At 46.6% G+C, this 23,225-nt stretch overlaps 3 protein-coding genes across 10 annotated transcripts in view; 2 read left to right on the top strand and 1 right to left on the bottom strand.

Annotated features, from left to right (window-relative positions):
• The window catches only part of LOC127002029 (C-factor-like), a 30,440-nt gene extending 29,490 nt beyond the window's left edge, over positions 1-950 (bottom strand). Inside the window, exon 1 of one of the 3 annotated variants that reach the window (XM_050867378.1) lies at positions 786-950. The gene's annotated coding sequence lies outside the window, so the exon portion shown is untranslated. Of the gene's footprint in view, positions 1-743 lie in introns of all 3 variants that reach the window. The other 2 variants (XM_050867379.1, XM_050867380.1) reach the window with 2 other exon arrangements.
• Positions 951-1,739: 789 nt separating this feature from the next.
• Positions 1,740-23,225, top strand: part of LOC127002038 (ATP synthase subunit b-like) — a 37,966-nt gene continuing 16,480 nt past the window's right edge. Inside the window, exon 1 of the mRNA XM_050867388.1 lies at positions 1,740-1,875. The gene's annotated coding sequence lies outside the window, so the exon portion shown is untranslated. The remainder of the gene's footprint in view (positions 1,876-23,225) is intronic.
• Positions 11,984-19,544, top strand: LOC127002036 (uncharacterized). 6 transcript variants are annotated; one of them, XM_050867385.1, is made up of 3 exons: positions 11,984-12,745; positions 18,712-18,863; positions 19,017-19,544. In XM_050867385.1, the coding sequence occupies exons 1-3, from the start codon at positions 12,049-12,051 to the stop codon at positions 19,119-19,121; spliced, it is 954 nt and encodes a 317-aa protein (XP_050723342.1). In that variant the 5' UTR covers positions 11,984-12,048; the 3' UTR covers positions 19,122-19,544. The 6 variants fall into 6 exon arrangements, with proteins under 6 accessions (XP_050723342.1, XP_050723343.1, XP_050723341.1 ...); XM_050867386.1 differs by having other exon boundaries at positions 19,068-19,544; XM_050867384.1 differs by having other exon boundaries at positions 11,993-12,745; positions 18,712-18,812; positions 18,966-19,544.

The raw sequence follows: 23,225 nt of genomic DNA on the forward strand, positions 1-23,225 counted from the left end.
AGAAGAGGAGGAGGAAGAAAAGGAGGAGCAGTATATAAAAAGAAGAGGAGGAGGAGAAGATGACAGAGAGGAGGAAAAAAAGGAGGAGCAGTATATAAAAAGAAGAGGAGGAGGAGAAGATGACAGAGAGGAGGAGGAAGAAAAGGAGGAAGAGGAAGGATGAGGAGGAGGAGGAGGATATGACAGAGAGGAGGAGGAGGATATGACAGAGAGGAGGAGGAGGATATGACAGAGAGGAGGAGGAGGAGATGACAGAGAGGAGGAGGAAGAAGAGGAAGAAGATGACAGAGAGAAGGAGGAAAAAAGAAGAGGAAGAAGGAGGAGGAGGAGGAGATGACAGGAGGAGGAGGAGGAGGAGATGACAGAGAGGAGGAAAAAGAAGAGGAAGAAGGAGGAGGAGATGACAGAGAGGAGGAGGAGGAGGAGGAGATGACAGAGGAGGAGGAGGAGGAGGAGATGACAGAGGAGGAGGAGATGACAGAGAGGAGGAGGAGGAGATGACAGAGGAGGAGGAGATGACAGAGAGGAGGAGGAGGAGATGACAGAGGAGGAGGAGGAGATGACAGAAAGGAGGAGGAGGAGATGACAGAGGAGGAGGAGGAGGAGATGACAGAGAGGAGGAGGAGGAGATGACAGAGGAGGAGGAGGAGATGACACATAGGAGGAGGAAGAGGAAGGAAGAGGCGAAGAAGGGCAGCACCACTTGGCCCCAGCCTTAATTACATCCGTGGCTCCCCTTACACCTTTAATTAACAGTGCTCAATACACCTGCCGCCGCCACACACCTGCAGCACACGTGTTGCCTCCCACAGCTGACCGCACAGCACACCGCCAACAGCTGATACTTCCTCCTCCTCCTCCTCTTGTGACCTCCAGGGAGCGACACTCGTACTCAGCAGCTTTGGGTTCAAATACGTTTTTTGTACTCGAGTCCAAGCGCGAACACTTTACGACATCACAAGTACGTAAAAGTACAAATACTCGCTTTTGTGGCCGAACTCGCGTCCTAGTACAATGACTTTTATACTGCAGACTATATGTACTCGAATCCGATACAAGTAGTTAAATTTTCCTGATTTAACCTCAAGACTTTTTCTGCAGCATACCGTACATGTAATTTAAATATCATAGTAAGTTTGATGAGCTTGTGGCTATTTGCCGTGCAGAGTTGGATGAGGGTATCGCGGCATGGCAGTGCCTGCACACGGCCGGCTAATTTCCAGTCTTGTCTTGCGGGTTGCGGCGGCTGCCTGGAGTGTTTGCATGTCCCTGACCTGCCAGGCACAGCCCCACGGCCCAACCCGCAGCTCCAGGCACCACGTACTGAACCACCTCACTGGTCGATGGACCGCTGCTTCAGGCAAGTGCCAGGCTTATCCAGTAACATTATGCACCCGCGGCAGGAACACAACGCCGCGCTGCCTCACTGCGGCACCTGTGGACCGCCGTGCCGCGCCCCCACGGACGCAACGATGCATGGCACGCCGCACGGACACTTGCTCAGGGGAGGGGAGCGAACCACAATTAGGACACATCCCCCCCCCCCAAAAAAAAAAAAAATATATATATATATATATATATATATATATATATATATATATATATATATATATATATATATATATATACATATATATTGTTACGAATGTGCTGTATGTGAATGATTGTATGTGTAATGTGATGAACTTGTAGCATGATGCAATGTTACCTCAGCATGGTGCAACTCTACTTGTTGGGACAAGAGAGACAGGAGGGGGCCCGGGGCCGCCGGGCCGCCGGGCAGGAAGTGCTGAGTCGAGCAGTGGGGGAGCAAGGGTGGCTGAGGAGTTGTAGTTGAGAAGACGCGTGTCTGGGCTTGAGAGAGTGTTCAGCTGTGTGCTCCGCTCGCGAGCTGTGTGCATCCGGTGTGCGTGTCTGCCGTGCCCCTGTACTGTGCCTGATTAACTGTTCTGTGCCCTTGAAAGTTGCTGTACTGTGTGAAGGACCTGTCATTAAACTAGAACTTAGTGTTGAACGTGTATCCTTTGTGCCCTGCCTCGTTCCCTCCTCACCTCGGTGTTCGGTGTGGGCCGCTGTGAGTGACTGGTGCCCGTGTGGCTGTTCTGGGGGGGATTACGCCGCCTGCCTGCTCGTGGATGGTGTGTGGCAGGGGGGGTGGCGTAACACTTGGTGTCAAAGGAGTGGGATATAAGTGAACAGTGAAGTGCGCCGAGTCGTCATGGCGTCCCCCAATGGTCGCCGTGAGGGTGAGGAGAAGGGCAAGGCCGAGGGCGAGGCTGACGTGGGTGAGGTGAAGCTGGGCCAGATGGAATTGTTCGCTGCCATGCTGGCCAGTCTGAGGCAGGAATTGGATCAGAGGGCAGACGAGAGGGCACGCGAGCAGGCTCAGAGGGCAGAAGAGAGGGCTCGCGAGCAGGCTCAGAGGGCAGAAGGGAGGGCACGCGAGCAGGCTCAGAGGGCAGAAGAGAGGGCAGACGAGGAGGCCCGCCATCTTGCCGAGGTCCTCCAGAGCTGTTTCTCGTCGCTGAAGGTGGAAACCCAGCAGTACACCGACCAGGGCTGCGACAGCGCGAGGAGTGAACGTGAACGGCTGGAGGAGGTGCGGACCCAGGAAGGCGAAGTCCGAGGCCTGAGGGAGGCGGAGAGGCAGCTGCGAGAGGTGGCACCGTCGCACGCGGAGGAAGAAGGCTCAGTTCTGGCAGGACTGCCAGGAAGCGCCGGGGCGGCGGTTCTGCAGGGGCCTATCTGGGGCTCCTGGCAAGGACTCCTGGAGCCTGGTAGCGTCGTGGCGGAACCAGCAGCTGCCGCAGGAGGTCGGGGAGCCCCCGCCTCGTTGCCTCCCTCACCCCCTCCCTCTCTTCCATGCCAGCCGGCTCGCAGGTCACGTAGTCCGCTCTCTCTCCCATGGCAGCAGCGAGAGGTGGCAACGTGGTGCGGGGAGGAACAAGAAGGGTCACGGGTGCTGGCGACGGACGCCTGGGTGGCAGACTGGCAGGGCTCCGCGTGGGGCCCCTGGCAAGGGCCCCTGAAGCCCGGTGGCGTCGTGGCGGAGCCGGTGGAGGCTGCAGGAGGCTGGGGAGCCGTCGGAGCCGCTCCCTTGGGTCCAGCTGGTGCTGGAGTCGGACCCATTAACCCTGCCTCGTTGCCTCTCTCACCGCCTCCCTCTCCGCCATGCCGGCCGGCTTGCAGCCCACGTGGTCCGCCCGCTCCCCTCTGCAGCCCCCCAGCCTCCCGGCGCTCAGGGAGGCTTAAGCCAGCGGGGCACGACGGGAAGGTGGCATGGGAGGCCCAGTTCAAGATGCCAGATGCTGCCCAGGGCTGGGGCGAGGATGAGAAGGCGCTGCAGCTGACAACAGAGCTACGGGGCTCAGTGGATGGGCCCGGCCGCTTGGTGGGGAGCGCCGAGAGGACCTTGGGGCGGCCTGACATGCTGGCCGCTACGCGACTCCAGGATACGCCACAGAGGCTGTGTGGCGTCACGGGGCACTGCGTGCAGTCTGAGGGCCCAGTGGAGGCTCGTATCGGCGTAGGCAGCGCTGTGGAGCGCCGGCCGATGGACGTCGCCGATCGAGACGAGCCGTGCGTGCTGGGCCTCGACTTCCTGCCGCAGGGCGAGGCCTGTGCCGACCTTGGACGGGAGCTGGAGAGGCTGCGCGGACAGGCGCCTTTGCTCCCGAAGGTCGGCTGTGCAGAGGTAGTCGCGGCGGAGCGACTGCACCTTGCCCCGGGGACGGAGGCTAGGGTCCTGTGTTGCCGGTCGGACGCGATGCTAGCGGAAGGCACGGTGGAGTCCACGGAGGGCCTGCAGCTGCCTGGTGGTGTGGCAGCCGGAGGGAGTCTCGAAGGAGCGGGGGAGGAGTCAGTCACGGTGCTGGTGGCTAACTCCTCCGACGAGGCTCGGAAAGTACCCGCTGGTGCCAAGCTGGGCACCTGTGAAGAGGTGGAGCAACAAGAGGAGGCGTCGGGGAGTGCGGAGTCGGCTGCTGTGAGGCCGCTGCCCGACTTCCTGGAGGATTCGGCGCACCGGAGCGCCGCTCACCTGACGGAGGCGCAGACGAAGGTGCGCCACACCCTGGCTCGGTGCGCGGACGTGTTCAGCGGGGGTGGATTGGACCTGCTGGGCTGCACGGGGTTGGTGAAGCACATCAGCACGGGAAATGGTGCGCCCACCAGGAGCCCGCCCCGACGTGTCGTGCCGGCCAGGCGGGAGGAATTGCAGCGCGCCGTCAAGGTGGGTTTAAGGTGGGTTTACATTTACGACTTTTCGTGTGGCGACCATGTACAGACTATGTGACGACGTGATGTCGGCAGAAATCGGCACAAGTAGGCAGAGATAGGCAGGGGGTCTGTGGGAGGTCTGTAGAATCGTCACAAATTCTGTTTGGAAGTCGTAGGTCGGCACAAGTTTTCAGAAAATTTTGAAAACTTGGTGCGACTTGCGAGCGACTGACGATGTCGTCACTAGTCGTTACACAATGTCGTAACAAGTCTGCAGGACATCGCAAAAATCGGCAGACATCGTCAGAAAGTCGGCACAGTCGTAACACTTACGAAATGTGACGACGTTATGACGAGCATGTGACGATGTGACGACTTCTGTGGCGACGTGATGTTACGACGTGTGACGAGATGTGGCGATTTGTGGCGACTTTGTCAAAAATTTTTGCGACCTTGTGTGGCGACGTGACGAGGTGTGTGACGACGTCTCCGATCGCATTACGACCATGTGGCGACCATGTGACGATGAGGTGGGGACCCCGCCTTGACTTGCGATCACCCAGACCGAGGGCTGCCATGTATATATAAGGCGCTACGAAGAACACTTGCCATTCATTCTTCCACTGACCACCAGCCTGAAAACACCTCTCCAAAGAAAAACCAGCCAGCAACCAGCATGCCACGCTCCACTCAGCCACGCAAGAAGACTACCGGACAACAGCAGCAAGTCATGGAAGTCACCCCTGACGAGGAGTGTACATCAGGAACCGAAAGCCAGCAACAAGAAGAACCCAATGTACTTGTGCAACCTGAACAAGCAAGCACTAGTGAAGGTCCTCCACCCCCACCACAACCCAAGAAGCAGTACCGTGTGTCCCACAAGAACATCGAGGACTACAAGTTCACTGAGGAACAAGTTCAAACCCTGGTGGATTTTATCAAGGAACACCCCTGCCTCTACGATAAGAGGCACAGAGAGTATTCGAACCACCGCACAAAATTGGACTTGTGGCAGCAGTGTGCAAGCTTGTTCCCCAGCGCTACCCACCTACAGTGCCGCAAGTACTTTGAACAGAAGAGGACGGCCTTCGGCAAAATAGAGGCCATGGAAATGAAGAGCGGTGCTGAGGCAAGAGCACGGACTGCACGGGAGGAGGACATCATGAATACTTGGGGTTTCTTCAAGGGCCACATAGCCCACGCAACAACGACATCATCCCAACGATTCTCCTCAGGCCATGCATGCGGGTATGATGGTTGTGTAAAAATCCCAGTGTGGAACTGCCGGGAATCGAACGCGGGACCTCTGTTGTTATAGTTATTTTATTACTTTATTATATAATTATTATATTTTTTCGTATACATGTAACTTTTCATTTAATAATCCAACTTTTTTCTCTATTTAACTTATTCTATTTTTTTATATGTATACTTACGTTATTATTACTTGTAGTCTACTTAAAATTATTATCCTTTTTCTGTTCAACTCTCTAATACTAGAATTAATCGTTACTCTCAGTCCTTCATTAATTCAACAGGCAGACTCTGGAACTCTCTTCCTCTTTCTGTCTTTCCCCCTGCCTATGATTTACTCTCCTTCAAGAAAGATGTGTATATATATATATATACATATATATATACATATATATATATATATATATATATATATATATATATATATATATATATATATATATATATATATATATATATATATATATAGATATATATATATATATAAGGAGACAGCTCAAGGACGTAAAGACAAAAAGAAAAAAAAAAGGCCCGCTACTCACTGCTCCCGAACAGAGGTTAAAGGAGTGTCCAAAATCAGAGGTTAATTTCGGGAGGAGAGGTGTCCTGATACCCTCCTCTTGAAAGAGTTCAAGTCGTAGGCAGGAGGAAATACAGATGAAGGAAGATTGTTCCAGAGTTTACCAGCGTGAGGGATGAAAGAGAAGATGCTGGTTAACTCTTGCATAAGGGGTTAGGACAGTATAGGGATGAGCATGAGAAGAAAGTCGAGTGCAGCGGGGCCGCGGGAGGGGGGTAGGCATGCAGTTAGCAAGTTCAGAAGAGCAGTCAGCGTGGAAATATCGATAGAAGATAGAAAGAGAGGCAACATTGCGGCGGAATTTAAGAGGTAGAAGACTATCAGTATGAGGAGGAGAACTGATGAGACGAAGAGCCTTAGCCTCCACTCTGTCCAGAAGAGCTGTGTGAGTGGAGCCCCCCCACACATGAGATGCATACTCCATACGAGGGCGGACAAGGCCCCTGTATATGGACAGCAACTGTGCAGGGGAGAAGAACTGGCGGAGACGGTACAGAACGCCCAGCCTCGAGGAAGCTGATTTAGTAAGAGATGAGATATGAAGTTTCCAGTTAAGATTTTGAGTTAAGGATAGACCGAGGATGTTTAGTGTTGAGGAAGGTGATAGCTGGGTGTTGTCAAAGAATAGGGGATAGTTGTTTGGAAGATTGTGTCGAGTGGATAGGTGGAGAAACTGTGTTTTTGAGGCGTTGAAGGACACCAGGTTCTTCTTGCCCCAATCGGAAATAATAGTAAGGTCTGAGGCTAAGCGTTCTGCAGCCTCCAGCCTTGAGTCGTTAAGTTCCTGAAGGGTGGGTCTTCTATTAAAAGAAGTTGAATAATGCAGAGTGGAATCATCGGCGTAGGAATGGATAGGACAGTTCGTTTTGGAAAGCTCATCAATGAACAACAGAAAAAGAGTGGGAGATAGGACAGAACCCTGTGGGACACCACTGTTAATAGATTTAGGGGAAGAACAGTGACCGTCTACCACGGCAGAAATAGAACGGTCAGAAAGGAAACTGGAGATAAAGGTACAGAGAGAAGGATAGAAACCGTAGGAGGGTAGTTTAGAAAGCAAAGATTTGTGCCAGACCCTATCAAAAGCTTTTGATATGTCCAGCGCAATAGTAAAAGTTTCACCGAAACGGGTAAGAGAGGATGACCAAGAGTCAGTTAAGAAGGCTAGGAGATCACCAGTAGAACGCCCTTGCGGAACCCATACTGGCGATCAGATAGAAGGTCAGAAGTGGAAAGGTGCTTTTGAATCTTCCGGTTAAGGATTGATTCAAAAGCTTTAGATAGACAAGAAAGTAAAGCAATAGGACGGTAGTTTGAGGGATTGGAGCGGTCACCCTTCTTAGGTACAGGCTGTATGAAGGCATACTTCCAGCAAGAAGGAAAGGTAGATGTTGACAGGCAGAGGCGAAAGAGTTTGACCAGGCAGGGTGACAGCACGGAGGCACAGTTTTTAAGGACAATAGGAGGCACTCCATCAGGTCCATAAGCCTTCTGAGGATTGAGGCCAGAGAGGGCATAGAAAACATCATTTTGAAGAATCTTTATAACAGGCATAAAGGAGTCAGAGGGGGGATGAGTAGGAGGAATATGCCCAGAATCGTCCAGAGTGGAGTTTTTAGAAAAAGTTTGAGAGAAGAGTTCAGCCTTAGAGATAGATGAGACGGCAGTGTTGCTGTCAGGACTGAGGAGTGGAGGGAAAGATGAAGTGAAGTTGGAGGAGATGTTTTGGCTAGATGCCAGAAGTCACGGGAAGAGTTAGAAAGCAAGGTTTTGACATTTTCTATTAATGAAAGAATTTTTGGTTAGTCGGAGAATAGATTTGGCACGATTTCGGGCAGAAATGTAAAGTTCATAATTAGCATTAGTTTGAAGGCTCTGGTACCTTTTTGAGCTACCTCTCTATCTATGACAGCACGAGAACAAGCGTGAGGAGTAGAGAAAGAACGAGGAATGTATGCCTCCATTCCAGAGACAATCACCTCTGTGATGCGCTGAGCACACACAGAGGGGTCTCTATCCTGGAAGCAATAATCATTCCACGGGAAATCGGAAAAGTACATCCTCAGGTCGTCCCACCGAGCTGAAGCAAAATGCCAGAAGCATCGCCTCTTCGGTGGGTCCAGAGGGTGTACAGGAGCGATAGGACAGGATGCAGAAATAAGATTGTGATCGGAGGAGCCCAACGGAGAGAACAGTTTGACAGAATAAGCAGAAGGGTTTGAGGTAAGGAAGAGGTCTAGAATGTTGGGCCGGTCTCCAAGACGGTCGGGAATACGTGTAGGGTGCTGGACCAACTGCTCTAGGTCGTTGAGGATAGCAAAGTTGTAGGCTTGTTCACCAGGGTGGTCAGTGAAAGAGGATGAAAGCCAAAGCTGGTGGTGAACATTGAAATCTCCTAGGATATATATATATATATATATATATATATATATATATATATATATATATATATATATATATATATATATATATATATATATATATATATATATATATATATATATATATATATATATATATATATATATATATATATATAAGAGAACAAGGTAACCACTTGTAACTGTCTACTTTTCTTTCACGTCAACTATACTTTCAAAGGGCAAAATGAAGCTCAGTCAGATTTTCCTTTGTGATTCTTTAGGTTCACGGTACAGATAAGGGGTTAAACTGCCGCCAGGGTCACAAAACTACCCCTGGAAATGCCCAATATTCCTACGAAAGCCTTGTTATATATGTGTTTTCTTAGGTTCACGGTACAGAGGAAAGGTCAAACTACCAATTGGGTCACAAAACTACCCCTGGAAATGCCCAAATCTCCTGGGAAAGCCTTGTCAAATGTTTTTTTTTTTAGATTCACGGTACAGAGGAATGGTCAAACTGCCACCAGGGTCACAAAACTACCTCTGGAAATGCCCAGATCTCCTGGGAAAGCCTTGTCAAATGTTCGTTTTCTTAGGTTCAAGGTAAAAGGAGGGATCAAACTGTCACCTGAGTCACAAAAATACCCCGGAAATGATTCAGAATACTGCCCTCAATCACATGAGTCACAAAAATACCCCGGAAATGATTTAGAATACTGCCCTTAATCACCTGAGTCACAAAAATACCCCGGAAATGATTTAGAATACTGCCCTCAATCACCTGAGTCACAAAAATACCCCGGAAATGATTCAGAATACTGCCCTCAATCACATGAGTCACAAAAATACCCCGGAAATGATTCAGAATACTGCCCTCAATCAAACGACTTAATTCACACCTTGTTCTTTCTTAATTACACTTAATAGTGACTGGTACTACTTATACACATCTTACCTCACACGAGTCATAAATCAATCCATACTTTCTTCTTAACGACACAAATACTGACAGGTGATTCAAGTTTACCTCAAACCACTAAATAGATCACTTCCATGTTCCTACACGTATTACTGACAGGTGTTGAAAGCTTGCCTCACACGACTATCAGCGCAGGTAACACACACACACACACACACACACACACACACACACACACACGTACCTCCTCCTTCCTCCCTTCCTTCCTTCACGTCCAGAGTGCAAATGACAAACTCTTCTACCTCTCTCTACCTCCTCCTCCTCCTCCCTCCCCTCCTTCTTCTCCTCCCTCCATTCCCTTGTTTCTTCCCTTTCTTTCCGTTCATAATTCATTAGTTAGATTGTTAAATAGTTAAAGCAGTAGTAGTAGTAGTAGTAGTAGTAGTAGTAGTAGTAGTAGTAGTGTGTGTGTGTGTGTGTGTGTGTGTGTGTGTGTGTGTGTGTGTGTACATGAGTAAATTATGTGCGTAAATGTATGTGCGTATATTTTCATGTGCGTGAATTTTGTGCGTTAATATTAATGGGCGTAAATCTGTGTCGTTCTGGAGAGAGAGAGAGAGAGAGAGAGAGAGAGAGAACTGATAAAGTCTACTCTTATTTGATTTCCCTGCCTCTCTCTCTCTCTCTCTCTCATGCGTATATTAATTTTAATTTTTCTCTTTCTTTTTTTGTTTTTGTTTTCTCCCTTCTTTAAGTTTCCTCCTTTCCTTCCTTCTTTTCTCCCCCTTTCCTTCCGTCTCTTCCTCCATTCCTTCTCTTCTCTCTCTCTCCTTATTTCTTTTCTCCTTCTCCCTCCTTCCCATACTCCTTCCCTTTTCTTCCCTTCATATTCCTCCCTCCTCTTCCTTCCCTTCTTCCTTCATAGTTCGACTTCCTCACACACACACACACACACACACACACACACACACACACACACACACACACTCACGCTTTAAATCTCTGTGGCATTTTTTCCCTTCTCTGAATATACCGATTTTCATTTTCTGCCCTGATTACCTCTAGTAAGGACCTGACCTGTTCATGATTACGCCAAGAATAATGTGAACTGGAGGCTGACTCGTTCTTCTTCGGATCTTTTTTTTTTTTTTTTTTGCCTTCCCAAGTGACTCCAATGGTTAGGTTGTGAGATGGATGGCACACTCTTTTTGTCTTCTTCTTCTTCTTCTTCTTCTTCTTCTTCTTCTTCTTCTTCTTCTTCTTCTTCTTCCTTTTCCTTTTCCTCTTATTTTTATTTTTACTTTTTTTACTTCTTTTCTTCTTCTTCTTCTTCTTCTTCCTTTTCCTTGTCCTCTTATTTTATTTTCATTTCTTTTACTTCTTCTTCTTCTTCTTTTTCTTCTTCTCAAACCTTTTTCCTCTATCATTTTCTTTTCCTTCTCCTTCTTTTTCGTTTTCCTCTCTTTTTTTTTCTTTTTCTTCTTTTTTTTTCTTTTCCTTTTTCTTCGTCTTCTGTCTTGCTCTTTCTCTTTCTTTTTATTTTCTTCTTCCTTCTTCTTCTTCTTCTTCTTCTTCTTTTCTTCTTCTCTTCCTATCTTTCCTTTCCATCTTTTCTTTCTTCCTACTTTTTCCTCTACCTCTCTTTCTTTTCCTCTCTTCTATTTCTTCATCTCCTTCATCTTCATCATCATCATCTTCTGCTTATCCTTCTTGTGGTTGTAAACGTTGTCAGTGTGTTCTCTTGTTATCAGCAGCGGAAGCGCATCCTGACACAAGCACGCCTTTGTTGTCTCCAGGGAGGGTGATCTCAGACACATCCGCCTCTTATGTTAACTGTTTCCAAAGGCCGAGAAGGATATTAATCGGGTTTTCATGAGGGTTTTTTCACGTTCAGGGTACAGAAGAAAGGTCAAACTATCACCAGGGTCTTTAAGCTATCCCTGGACATGAACCAAACTCCTACGAGAGATAGATAAGAAAGATAGAGAGAGAGAGAGAGAGAGAGAGAGAGAGAGAGAGAGAGAGAGAGAGAGATAATGGATTAGCTTGACGAGTGTTAGTAAAGTCTCCGGAGCTGACATTCACATTTGAGTATTCCAATATATCCGGTTAGGAGGAGGAGGAGGAGGAGGGAGAATAATACCGTTATCACATATACTCAGACTTCCATTTTCTCCTCCAATATTTTCTTTTTTCTTCATCTCTCTCTCTCTCTCTCTCTCTCTCTCTCTCTCTCTCTCTCTCTCCCCCCCCCCACGCTGCCAGGCTTCTTATCTTCATGCTTCCTTTCTTCTCTTTCGTCTCCATTTTTTTCTAATTTTTCCCTTCTTTTGTCTACTTCTTGTTCTTCTTCTTTAATTTCTTGTTATTGTTGTTGTTCTTCTGTCGTTTCCTTTTATCCTTATTTCTTCTCTCCCCTTTTCGTCTCCATTCTTTTCTGGTTATATCCCTTCTTTTCGCCTGCTGCTAAAAAGACAAGGCTGAGTGTGTCGCAGGCAGAGCCAAGATAAGCCGTGTGCATAAATATCCACGCGCGCAACATCCCGTCCCAGCACCGGAAACAGTAGGAAAATTATCTAAGAGGTCCAGTGTCTCGCTCTTCATGCCGCGAGTGGTCGCTGCTCGTTGAAGTATCTCTCTTAGCTGGGAAGGGGCGCAAACGATTCTCTCCTAACACACACACACACACACACACACACACACGGTGAGCCACGATGAACACCAGGCTGTCCTTACTCGTGCTGTTTTATAAGTCACCTTTGCCTGCACGCGGAGCTTCCCTCAGCCCCTCACTGGACCAGCAATGCCTCCCCGATACTACCATCTCGAGGGATGAGGAATGGGCGAACATTACCACCCTGAATATACCTGTCCTGTACAACAATTACGAATCAAAATACTTGTACGTGCAGCCCGATACAGGCTTCAAGGGCGTCAGCTTCGTGGCGGCGGGCAATGGCTGGCGGAGCGACGCCCGGTTCACGCTGGACAACACTTGCTTCCCTCGTCACGCTAAGTGGTGGGAGTTGTGGGCAAATGTACTGAGAGTGAGGAACAATGACAAAAACAATGATGACTATCTTCTGTTTGTAGTAAGGACTGGTAATTGTTTTCTGTGGTGCCGCAGAGGCCGCTTCCCTGATAGGTGGAATGTTACTATCATGGCTCAGGGGCCCTCAAGGTGGAGATTAGAGCGGCCGAAGCCATGCACTGTGGAAAAATTCAAACAACAAAACTCCTCATTGATAAACTGCACCACCACCTGGACCCTTACAATGACCACCACCACCACCACCACCCGTACAACCACCATCGCCGTCATAGTGGTGCCGGTGATGATTGGTGTTGCTGTTGCTATTGTTCTGCTAGTGGTGGTCATCAAGTGTTACCGGCAGCGAAGGGAATCCCCAGGTAAAAATTCTCTCTCTCTCTCTCTCTCTCTACAGAGGAGAAAGCAGCTCAAGGGCGAAAACAAATTAAATAAAAAAGTCCACTAACTACTTCTCCTCCAGTAGTGTGTGTAATAATAATAATAATAATAATAATAATAATAATAATAATAATAATAATAATGATAAATAATAATAATGATAATGATAATAATAATAATGATAACGATGATGATAATGATAATGATAATGATAATAATAATAATAATAATAATAATAATAATAATAATAATAATAATAATAATAATAATAATAATAAATGGTTTATTCACTTGTTGGCAGCCATAAGGCTGAAAATACACAAAATAAAATACAATGAGTTTCATGTGGTGAGTAATGGGGGAAGTGGGGAAGGGTGATGTGTGTGTGTGTGTGTGTGTGTGTGTGTGTGTGTGTGTGTGTGTGTTGGGGTGGAGGGGTCATGTGATCATGGAGGTGTTAATGATCCTCGCAAGCGTCTGTATCGCGCTAAGCCGGTACCGGTCCGTCCTAGCTCTGACTGGGACTAGAATATTGTGGTGTCTTGTGGGTCGTGTAAAGGGAGGGAGGGCGGGTGGGAGTAGGTCTCTGGCGGGGGTTGTGGAGAAGGGACTTGCCGAATTTGGTTAGGCTTGTGGTATCGGTCCTGAATTGATGTAAGAACTGCCCAGAATATGTCTGCAAGCCCGCTTCTGCACTCTCTGCAGTTGGCGTTGCTGGGTTTTGTTGATGGAGGAAGCCCAAGCAGGAGAGGCGTAGAGAAGTCTGGGGAGGATGAAGGTGGTGTACAGGTCCTTGAGCGTCCTTTGGGGGGCTCCCAGTGCTTTCATGCGCCTCAGCATGAAAAGTTTAAAGGAAGCCGATCTGATGATGGTGGTGACGTGCTTGCCCCAGCTCAGCTTGTTGTCCAGGGTGACTCCAAGTAGTATGGTGGATTCAACCACCTGCAGATGGTGAGGGCCAACCTCCAGGGCTGGCGGTGGGATGGCAGTGGTGGAGGTGTGAAAATGCATTACCACCGTCTTGTTGGTGTTGATGATGACGTGGTTATTTTGTGTCCAGCTCTGTAGTCGGTCCAGAACGTGTTGTAGGGGCGTGTAGTCAGGGGGTGTGTTGTTGATGGAGATGTGTGTGTGTGTGTGTGTGTGGAGAGAGAGAGAGAGAGAGAGAGAGAGAGAGAGAGAGAGAGAGAGAGAGAGAGAGAGAGAGAGAGAGAGACATAGAGTTAGATAGAAAATCAGACCACAGACCCATGGTCCAGACTTGGTGGTCTGTCCTTAAACCTAAGTGATTTTACATTAATCAGAAGACTCCAAAACGTTGCATTTCTACTCTAGTTGATATTAAGTTGAAGGAAGTGACGGTCGAGCTTATTTTTGAAGGAGTCAATCGTGTTACACTGGACCACTGACGGTGGAAGCTTATTCCATTCTCGCACTACAACGTTGGTGAAGAAAAATTTGGTGCAGTCTGAATTTACTTGTCTACATCTGAGTTTTACGCCATTGTTCCTCGTGCGCAAAGTGTCATCGATCATAAACAATGTTGATCTGTCTACATTCGTGAAACCATTAAGTATTTTAAAACATTCGATCAGTTTTCCTCGAGGCGACGTTTCTCAAGAGAGAACATGTTAAGGGTAGAAAGCCTTTCTTCGTAGGATTTGTTGCGCAAGGAAGGATCATTTTCGCCCGACGCTGATCTCCTTCTAATTTAGCTTTATCCTTTGCTTGGTGGGGAGACCAAACTGTACCGCATATTCCAAGTGGGGTCTGACTAAACTGTTGTAGAGCGGGAGTATTACATCTTTATTCTTGAATACAAAGTTTCTTTTAATGAAGCCCAACATTCTGTTCGCTTTATTTGCTGCATCGATGCATTGCTGTGAGAATTTGAGGTTTGACGCGATTTTGACCCCAAGTCTTTGACACATTGAACGCTTTTGATTTTAACGCCGCGCATTTCGTATTCGAACTTCTTATTCCTCGTTCCAACTTGAAGGACCTGGCACTTGTCTACGTTAAAGGGCATCTCCCATCTATCCGACCAAGCTGAAATTTTGTGCAAATCCTCTTGGAGGCTTTGCCTGTCTTCGTCAGTGAGAACCGAGTTGCCAATCTTTGTGTCGTCTGCAAATTTACTAATGCGGTTATTGAGTCCAACATCCACGTCGTTGATGTAAATAATGAAGAGCACTGGGCCAAGGACTGAGCCCTGGGGACGCCACTAGTGACAGGCGCCCACTCTGAGTTAAATCCGTCAATCACTACTCTTTGTTGTCTGTTGCTCAACCAATTCGCGATCCATTGGTTTACTTGACCGTCAATACCTATTTGCTTTAATTTGTAAAGTAATTTATGATGCGGGACTTTATCAAACGCTTTCTGAAATCTAGATTGACTACGTCCAGTGATGTGGTTACGTCATAAACATTGAAGAGGTCGTTATAAAAGGTTAATAGGTTTGATAGGCATGATCTTTTGTTTCGGAAGCCATGTTGTGAGTCCTCAATCAATGAGTGGCTTTCAAGGTAATTCACAATTTGTCTCTAATTATGCCCTCAAGTAGCTTACCTACAACCGAAGTTAGACTAATGGGCCTGTAATTACCTGGTACTTTTTTGTCTCCTTTCTTGAAAATCGGTGTCACGTTAGCCTTTTTCCAATCTGAAGGGACGATGCCTTGTCGCAAGGACATATTGAATACGGTTGTGAGGGAGGAGAGTATTTCGCTCTTTGTTTCTTTCAGCAGAGTTGGATATACTTTGTCAGGTCCAGGACTTTTATTTGTTTTAAGTGAATGGAGAGCTTTAAGGACTTCATCGGTTGTTATTTCAAAATTAGGCAATGCATGCTCGAGATTTACAATAGTACTGGTGTTGGTGGTAGCGAGAGGAAGACTGTTAGTATTAAACACCGAGGAAAAATAATTGTTTAAGAGGTTTGCAATGTGTTGGCTGTCAGTCACTAGTGCACCGTCGCTGTTTGTTAAAGGTCCAATACCACTTTTGATCGCCTTTCTGTTGTTTATGTAACTGAAGAAAGATTTCGGATTATTTTTACAGTTGGCTGCAATATTTTCTTCATATCTACGCTTTGCCTGACATACTAATGGTGGGAGCTTGTTCCATTCTCGCACTACAACGTTGGTGAAGAAAAATTTGGTGCAGTCTGAATTTACTTGTCTACATTTGAGTTTTATGCCATTGTTCCTCGTTCGCAAAGTGTCATCGATCATAAACAATTTTGTTCTGTCTACATTCGTGAAACCATTAAGTATTTTAAAACATTCGATCAGTTTTCCTCGGAGGCGACGTTTCTCAAGAGAGAACATGTTAAGGGTGGAAAACCTTTCTTCTTAGGATTTGTTGTGCAAGGAAGGGATCATTTTTGTTGCTCGACGCTGAACACCTTCTAGTTTAGCATGTCCTTTGCATGGTGGGGAGACCAAAACTGTACCGCATATTCCAAGTGGGGTCTGACTAAACTATTGTAGAGCGGAAGTATTACATCTTTATTCTTGAATAAAAAGTTTCTTTTAATGAAGCCCAACATTCTGTTCGCTTTATTTGCTGCATTGATGCATTGAAGTGAGAATTTGATGTTTGACGCGATTTTGACCCCCAGGTCCTTAACGCACTGAACGCTTGTGAGTTTAACGCCGCGCATTTCGTAATCGAACTTCTTATTTTTTCCTCCAACTTGAGGGACCTGGCACTTGTCTACGTTAAAGGGCACCTCCCATTTATCCGACCAAGCTGAAATTTTGTGCAAATCCTCTTGGAGGCTTTGCCTGTCTTCGTCAATGAGAACCGAGTTACCAATCTTTGTGTCGTCTGCAAATTTACTAATGCGATTATTGAGTCCAACATCCACGTCGTTGATGTAAATAATGAAGAGCACTGGGCCAAGAACCGAGGTCTGAGGGACGCCACTGGTGACCGGCGCCCACTTTGAGTTAAATCCATCAATCACCACTCTTTGTTGTCTGTTGCTCAACCAATTCGCGATCCATTGGTTTACTTGACCGTCAATGCCTATTTGCTTTAATTTATACAGTAATTTATGATGTGGGACTTTATCAAACGCTTTCTGGAAATCAAGATAGACTACGTCCACTGATTTGGTTACGTCATAAACTGAGAAGAGATCGTTATAAAAGGTCAGTAGGTTTGACAGGCAGGATCTTTTGTTACGGAAGCCATGTTGTGAATCCCCAGTTAATGAGTGGCTTTCGAGGTAACTCACAATTTTGTCTCTAATTATGCTTTCGAGTAGCTTACCTACAATTGAAGTTAGACTAATGGGTCGGTAGTTACCTGGTATTTTTTTGTCTCCTTTCTTAAAAATCGGTGTCACGTTAGCCTTTTTCCAATCCGAAGGGACGATGCCTTGTCGCAAGGACAAATTGAATACGGTAGTGAGGGAGGAGAGTATTTCGGTCTTTGTTTCTTTAAGGCTTAAGCAGTATAGGATATACTTTGTCGAGTCCGGGACTTTTATTTGTTTTAAGTGAATGGAGAACTTTAAGGACTTCATCGGTTGTTATTTCAAAATTAGGCAATGCATGCTCGAGATTTACAATAGTACTGGTGTTGGTGGTAGTGGGAGGAAGACTGTAAGTATTAAACACCGAGGAAAAGTAATTGTTTAAGAGGTTTGCAATGCGTTGGCTGTCAGTCACTAGTGCATCGTCACTGTTTGTTAAAGGTCCAATACCACTTTTGATCGCCTTTCTGTTGTTTATGTAACTGAAGAAAGATTTCGGATTATTTTTACAGTTGGCTGCAATATTTTCTTCATATCTACGCTTTGCCTGACATACTAGTCTTTTTACTCGTCGCCTGGCATCATTATGAAGTCTATATATTTTCGGGCGTGCTTTGTTCTTTCTTTAACCTGTAAGACAATTTTCTCTCATTGACTGATTGTTTAATTTCGCTATTAAACCACGGTGGGCTTTTATTAGTGTTAATTCGCTACTCGCACAAGGGGACGAATGTGTTCTGCTGAGTGAGTAAGTGATTTTTAAAGCTTAGCCAGGCTTCCTCTACGTTGCCGTCATCTGATAATTGTATTTCTGTTAGTTTTTGTCGGATTTCTACGAAGTTAACTCTTTTGAAATTGGGCACCTTTACTTTATTTTCAGTCACTGATGATTGACCACTAATGTCGACGCGCACTAATTTATGATCGCAAGAACCGGTGTTCTCCTACCGTGACACTACTGACTAGGTTATCTTGGGTCGTTATAACAAGGTCGAGTATATTATTTTGTCGAGTTGGCTCAGAAACCATTTGGCTTAGATAATTTTCTTTTAGAAATTCGATCATTCTATGGGACTCGCCTTCTGTACCTGACAGTGTCGCCCAGTCGATATGGGGGAGGTTAAAGTCTCTTAATATCAGTGAGTCGTTGTTATTAAGTGACTGCCTTTTAAGACGCTGTACATTTCGAGGTCGTCATCGAGTGATTGCCCGGGAGGTCTGTAGGTGACAGATATATTTAAATTGACTTTTGCAATGTTTACTCCCACGCACAAATGTTCAACGTTACTGTTTCTTGGTGTTTTGTCAGTGGGTTGCAAATAGCTTTTGACTAAAAGGGCGACGCCACCGCCTCTACGGTTTACACGATCTTTGTTGAAGAGTCTGTAGCCATCTATGTTGTATTCGGAACTTAAATCAATATTTGTGGTGTCGAGAGAGAGAGAGAGAGAGAGAGAGAGAGAGAGAGAGAGAGAGAGAGAGAGAGAAAATAGTAAAAAGCAGTAGTAGTAGTAATAGTAGTAATAATAGAAGTAGCAGTAGTTATACTATTATTACTATTATTATTATTATTATTATTATTATTATTATTATTATTATTATTAGTAGTAGTAGTAGTAGTAGCAGCAGCAGCAGCAGTATCACTGTTGTCAGTCCCAGCATGTCCTCGCCTCACCTACAGATGTGAGGATGCGATTCCAAGGCGCCCCGGCGTCCGCCAGCGAGAGCGTCGTGGTCGAGAACAGCCTGTACGAGACCTTGGACAACACCCGCGGGACCGAGGTGGTCGAGAACAGCCTGTACGAGACCTTGGACAACACCCGCGGGACCGAGGTGGTCGAGAACAGCCTGTACGAGACCTTGGACAACACCCGTAGGACCGAGGTGGTCGAGAACAGCCTGTACGAGACCTTGGACAACACCCGTAGGACCGAGGTGGTCGAGAACAGCCTGTACGAGACCTTGGACAACACCCGCAGGACCGAGGTGGTCGAGAACAGCCTGTACGAGACCTTGGACAACACCCGCAGGACCGAGGTGGTCGAGAACAGCCTGTACGAGACCTTTGAAAACGTGAGGAAGCCGCGGTAAGGGAGAAGGAAATGGAAGAGGGAGATGAGGGGAAAGCGTGAGAACATGGCAGCAAAAGCCTGTCGGTTCATCACGAGGCTGCCTGCTTTAGCGACAGTGTTAATCAGTTCGTCACCACTTGGGTGACCTGCGGCACAGACTAAACCACTTTTGTATGCACGCACGCGCGGGCACGTTCACTTCACCCGTGACGCAGCAAAGTGACGATCAGCGCGATCCTGAAAGGAAATGATCGTTTTCGAACCAACTACTCCTGCAGGAAGGCTGTCCCACGCTGTAGTATCATATGTCACGTGTGAACGATTTAGTAAAAGTTGACTGTCGATTTCCATGTCTTTTCTTGCCCCCGTTCCTCTCTTCTTCTCTCCTATTGTCTTTTCTCCTCCTTTATCGACCTTTTCTTCATTCCCTTTCCTTCCTGTCTTTCTCTTTCCCTTCTTTCTCGTCCTCTTCTTTCTTCTCCTCTTTCTCCTTCTCCTCTCCATATCTGTCTTTCATCCGGTTCTGAATATTCTCTCTCTCTCTCTCTCTCTCTCTCTCTCTCTCTCTCTCTTACATCCTCCCCTTCTCCATCTTCCCTCTCCCTTCCCTCCTTCCCATCTCTCCCTTCCTCTCCATTTCCTTCTCTTTTCTCCGTCCTTTCACCCACTCCTCCTCTCCTTCCTTCCTTCCTTTTTTTTCTTTACTGCTTCTCTCTTTCCTTTGCTTTCTTCGCTTCCCTAATTTTCTCCTTTCCCCTCCCTTTCCTTGCCTTCTCTTTCCTTCCCTTTCCTTCCCTTCCCTTCCCTTCCTTTCCCATCCCTTCCTTTCCATTCCATTCCCTTGCCTTCCATTTCTTTGCCTTCCCTTCCTTTGCCTTCCCTTCCCTTGCCTTCCCTTCCCTTCCCTTCCCTTTCCTTCCCTTCCCTTCCCTTCTTTTCCCATCCCTTCAACCCTTCCATTCCATTCCCTTGCCTTCCATTTCTTTGCCTTCCCTTCCTTTGCCTTCCCTTCCCTTGCCTTCCCTTCCCTTCCCTTTCCTTCCCTTCCCTTCCCTTCCCTTCCTTTCCCATCCCTTCAACCCTTCCATTCCATTCCCTTGCCTTCCATTTCTTTGCCTTCCCTTCCTTTGCCTTCCCTTCCCTTACCTTCTCTTCCCTTCCTTTCTCGTCTCTTCTCTTCCATTCTCTTCCCTTCCCTTCCTTTCCCTTCCCTTCTATTCCCTCGCCTTCCCTTCCCTTCCCTTCTCGTCTATTCTCTTTCCTTCCCTTCCCTTCAAGTTCCTTTCATTCCCTTCCATCCCCTTACCTTTCATTTCCTTGCCTTACATTCCTTTCCCTTTCCTTCTCTTTCCTTTCATTCCCTCACCTTCCCTTCCCTTCCCTTCCCTTCCCTTCCCTTCAATTTCCTTTCATTCCCTTCCATCTCCTTCCCTTTCATTTCCTTGCCTTACATTCCTTTCCCTTTCCTTCTCTTCCCTTTCATTCCCTTGCCTCCCCTTCCATTCCCTTCCCTTCCATTCCCTTGCATTCCCTTCTCCTCCCTTTCCTTTCCTTGCCTTTCCTTCCCTTCCCTTCCATTCCCTTGACTTCCCTTCCCTCTCTTTCCCTTGTCTTCCATTCCCTTGCCTTCCCTTCTCTTCCCTTCCCTTCTCTTCCCTTCCCTTCTCTTCCTTTCCCTTTTCTCCTTCAAATACTGTTATCTTTCCCTTTCCCTCCTTCTCTTCCCCTTTTCTTTTATTTTCCTCTCTCTCTCTCTCTCTCTCTCTCTCTCTCTCTCTCTCTCTCTCTCTCTCTCTCTCTCTCTCTCTCACACACACACACACACACACACAGGTAAAAATGCACCTTCGCCTTGAGGTTTGTGGAAGAGAGAGAGAGAGAGAGAGAGAGAGAGAGAGAGAGAGAGAGAGAGAGAGAGAGAGAGAGAGAGAGAGAGAGAGAGAGAGAGAGAGAGAGAGAGAGAGAAACCACTGAGACCCCCCCCCCACCACTACTACCAACTCAGCCACCACCGCCACCACTGCCCCTAACATCCTCCCCGCCGCCGCCACCACCACAACCACTGAAACCCTCGCCGTCCCTACTAACAACTCAGCCACCACCGCCGCCACCACAACTACCCCTAACCGCCTAACCCCCACCACAGCCGATACGCCACCCACCACTAGCGGTAGGATTAAGGGGGGCCACCCCCGAAAACTCCTTTGGGTCATATCTTGCGTCTGGTTCATCCAAATGATTTGAAATTTTGATATGTTGTTTGTAGGTGTTAAGAGATACTATCCTGTAAATTTCATGAAATTTGGGTGAATGGTAAGGGATACTGAGATAAACGTGTTTTTATTATTTTAATTTCACAAAATACATTTTGCTTTGATTTTTTTTTCATAGAAACTTTGTTTATGTATCAACATTTTGTTGGAATTAGTTCTTCGATTTTTTGTTTTGTCTTCGAAGGAAATTTTTAAATTTTTTTTAGGGCTTCTGAATCTGTTTTTTTTTTTACAAATTCAAAAATCTAATTCCAACAAAAAATTATATTTTTGATGAAGTTTAAAATGATACCAAACATAAGTCGATCAGAGTTTATACCAATTTTGTGAAATTATTTGAAGTGCAAAAAACTACTTTTCGAGATATCGGCGTCTAAAGTTTTTTTTCCATTTCATCCTTGTCCAGCCATGTGTATTCATTTGACTGGCATGAAATTTTCACATATGCTTGCGTATACATTGTTGAACTTGTGGAGAATGATGAGGCATCTGGTCCCCCTTTCTTGCTGCTGCAAGAAAGTATTAATCACTCACAGGTGAGGGTATCAGAAGGCGCCACCTTCCTCATTGTCGCCAGATTTCATCAAAATCCACCAGCCTCATAACTATCACTCTTCTTCTCTTTTCCTCTTTTCTTACTCTTCGGTGTTGCGTGTCTGGACTTCTCCTTGTCAAACCACTTGAGGGACCCTTGGAGACTTGCATCAGGACCGAGGGTATGCAGCAAAATGTTTCCTGCTTCATAACCGAAGTTATGTTCCAGTGCTGAGTGCTGCACCAGGAACTTTACCCTCAAGCGGCTGTAGAATTTTATTTTCTGGCACTTGTTCCACACCTTGGAATGCAGAGATTCATTAGGGTTTTGTGTGGCACCCTTCAAATATCTCCTGAGTAGATTTGGGTTGCCAAGATCCTTGTACACAGACTTGATGTACTGCAGCTTTTCATGAGGGATCTTGGCGAGGTAGAGATTCTTCTTGGTGTGGTCTTTTTCACTCTCAGGTAGTCCTAGTGATGTCGCTCTTCTGTAGAAGCACCAGGAGTCTTCACCTTGTGGGCAGAAGTGGTGAAGTGGGTTCTCGTTGCTTGAGGTGAGGTGATAATATGTGGCCCAAACTGCACCTTGCATCTCCCTCACGGTTTTGTTCTTGTTGTCTCTGATGGCTTTGCCGTAATATGATGACAGTTTGTCAATCACCTCTTCTGTCAGCATGTTGACTCCACCCAAAATACTTCGCTTCATCTTCTTCCCTGTCTTGGTGGTGATGGTTTCATATGCCTCCTTTTTCAGTTTTCGGAGTCTTGTGCCCATCCTTTTGCTGACGTGGTTGATGCATTCTTCCTTTATGACAGGAATTGTGTATGGGCCATTTCCTCCATTCAGCTGAGAGAGGGTGTTGTAAGTGCTGGAGTCACCGTCACCCACAAATGTCGTGAAGCGCATCTTGTATTGCAGTGAGCGACACCAGATGCGCTTTGCAATCTCTGCCTCCATCGCCCCTGCCTTGCCATCAAAGTTTTTCTGGCAGTCATGTTGTCTGTTGCTGCCAGTGTTGCATGTTCTACAAAAATTTGATGGAACATCGAGGTCAACGATGAAGCCTGTGTTTACTTCAACAGCAAACCCGATGCCGATGTGTGACTTGAATCCCCGCTTCATCCAGCTTGCATCATAGCTGACGTCTATATTGAGGATGCCGTTTTGATCTTGTGTCATGTGTAGTTGTTCAGTATAGTACTTGAAGACAGCTTTCCTCGAATCAGCTATCTTCTCTTGAAAATGTGCATTCATCTCCTGGTAGAGGAAGGTGCAGTATTTGAGGAAGGTCTTGTTGTTGATCTTCCCTCCT

Source organism: Eriocheir sinensis, chromosome 22, assembly GCF_024679095.1.
Source record: "Eriocheir sinensis breed Jianghai 21 chromosome 22, ASM2467909v1, whole genome shotgun sequence".
Lineage (NCBI taxonomy): Eukaryota > Metazoa > Arthropoda > Malacostraca > Decapoda > Varunidae > Eriocheir > Eriocheir sinensis.

What these genes read in the sequence shown, in the direction of transcription:
- LOC127002036 (XM_050867382.1), top strand. Translation starts at nt 12,049, where the DNA reads ATGAACACCAGGCTGTCCTTACTCGTGCTGTTTTATAAGTCACCTTTG. An exon ending in GCAGCGAAGGGAATCCCCAG is followed by an intron (nt 12,746 to 18,711) that starts GTAAAAATTCTC and finishes CCTCACCTACAG; the next exon opens with ATGTGAGGATGCGATTCCAA.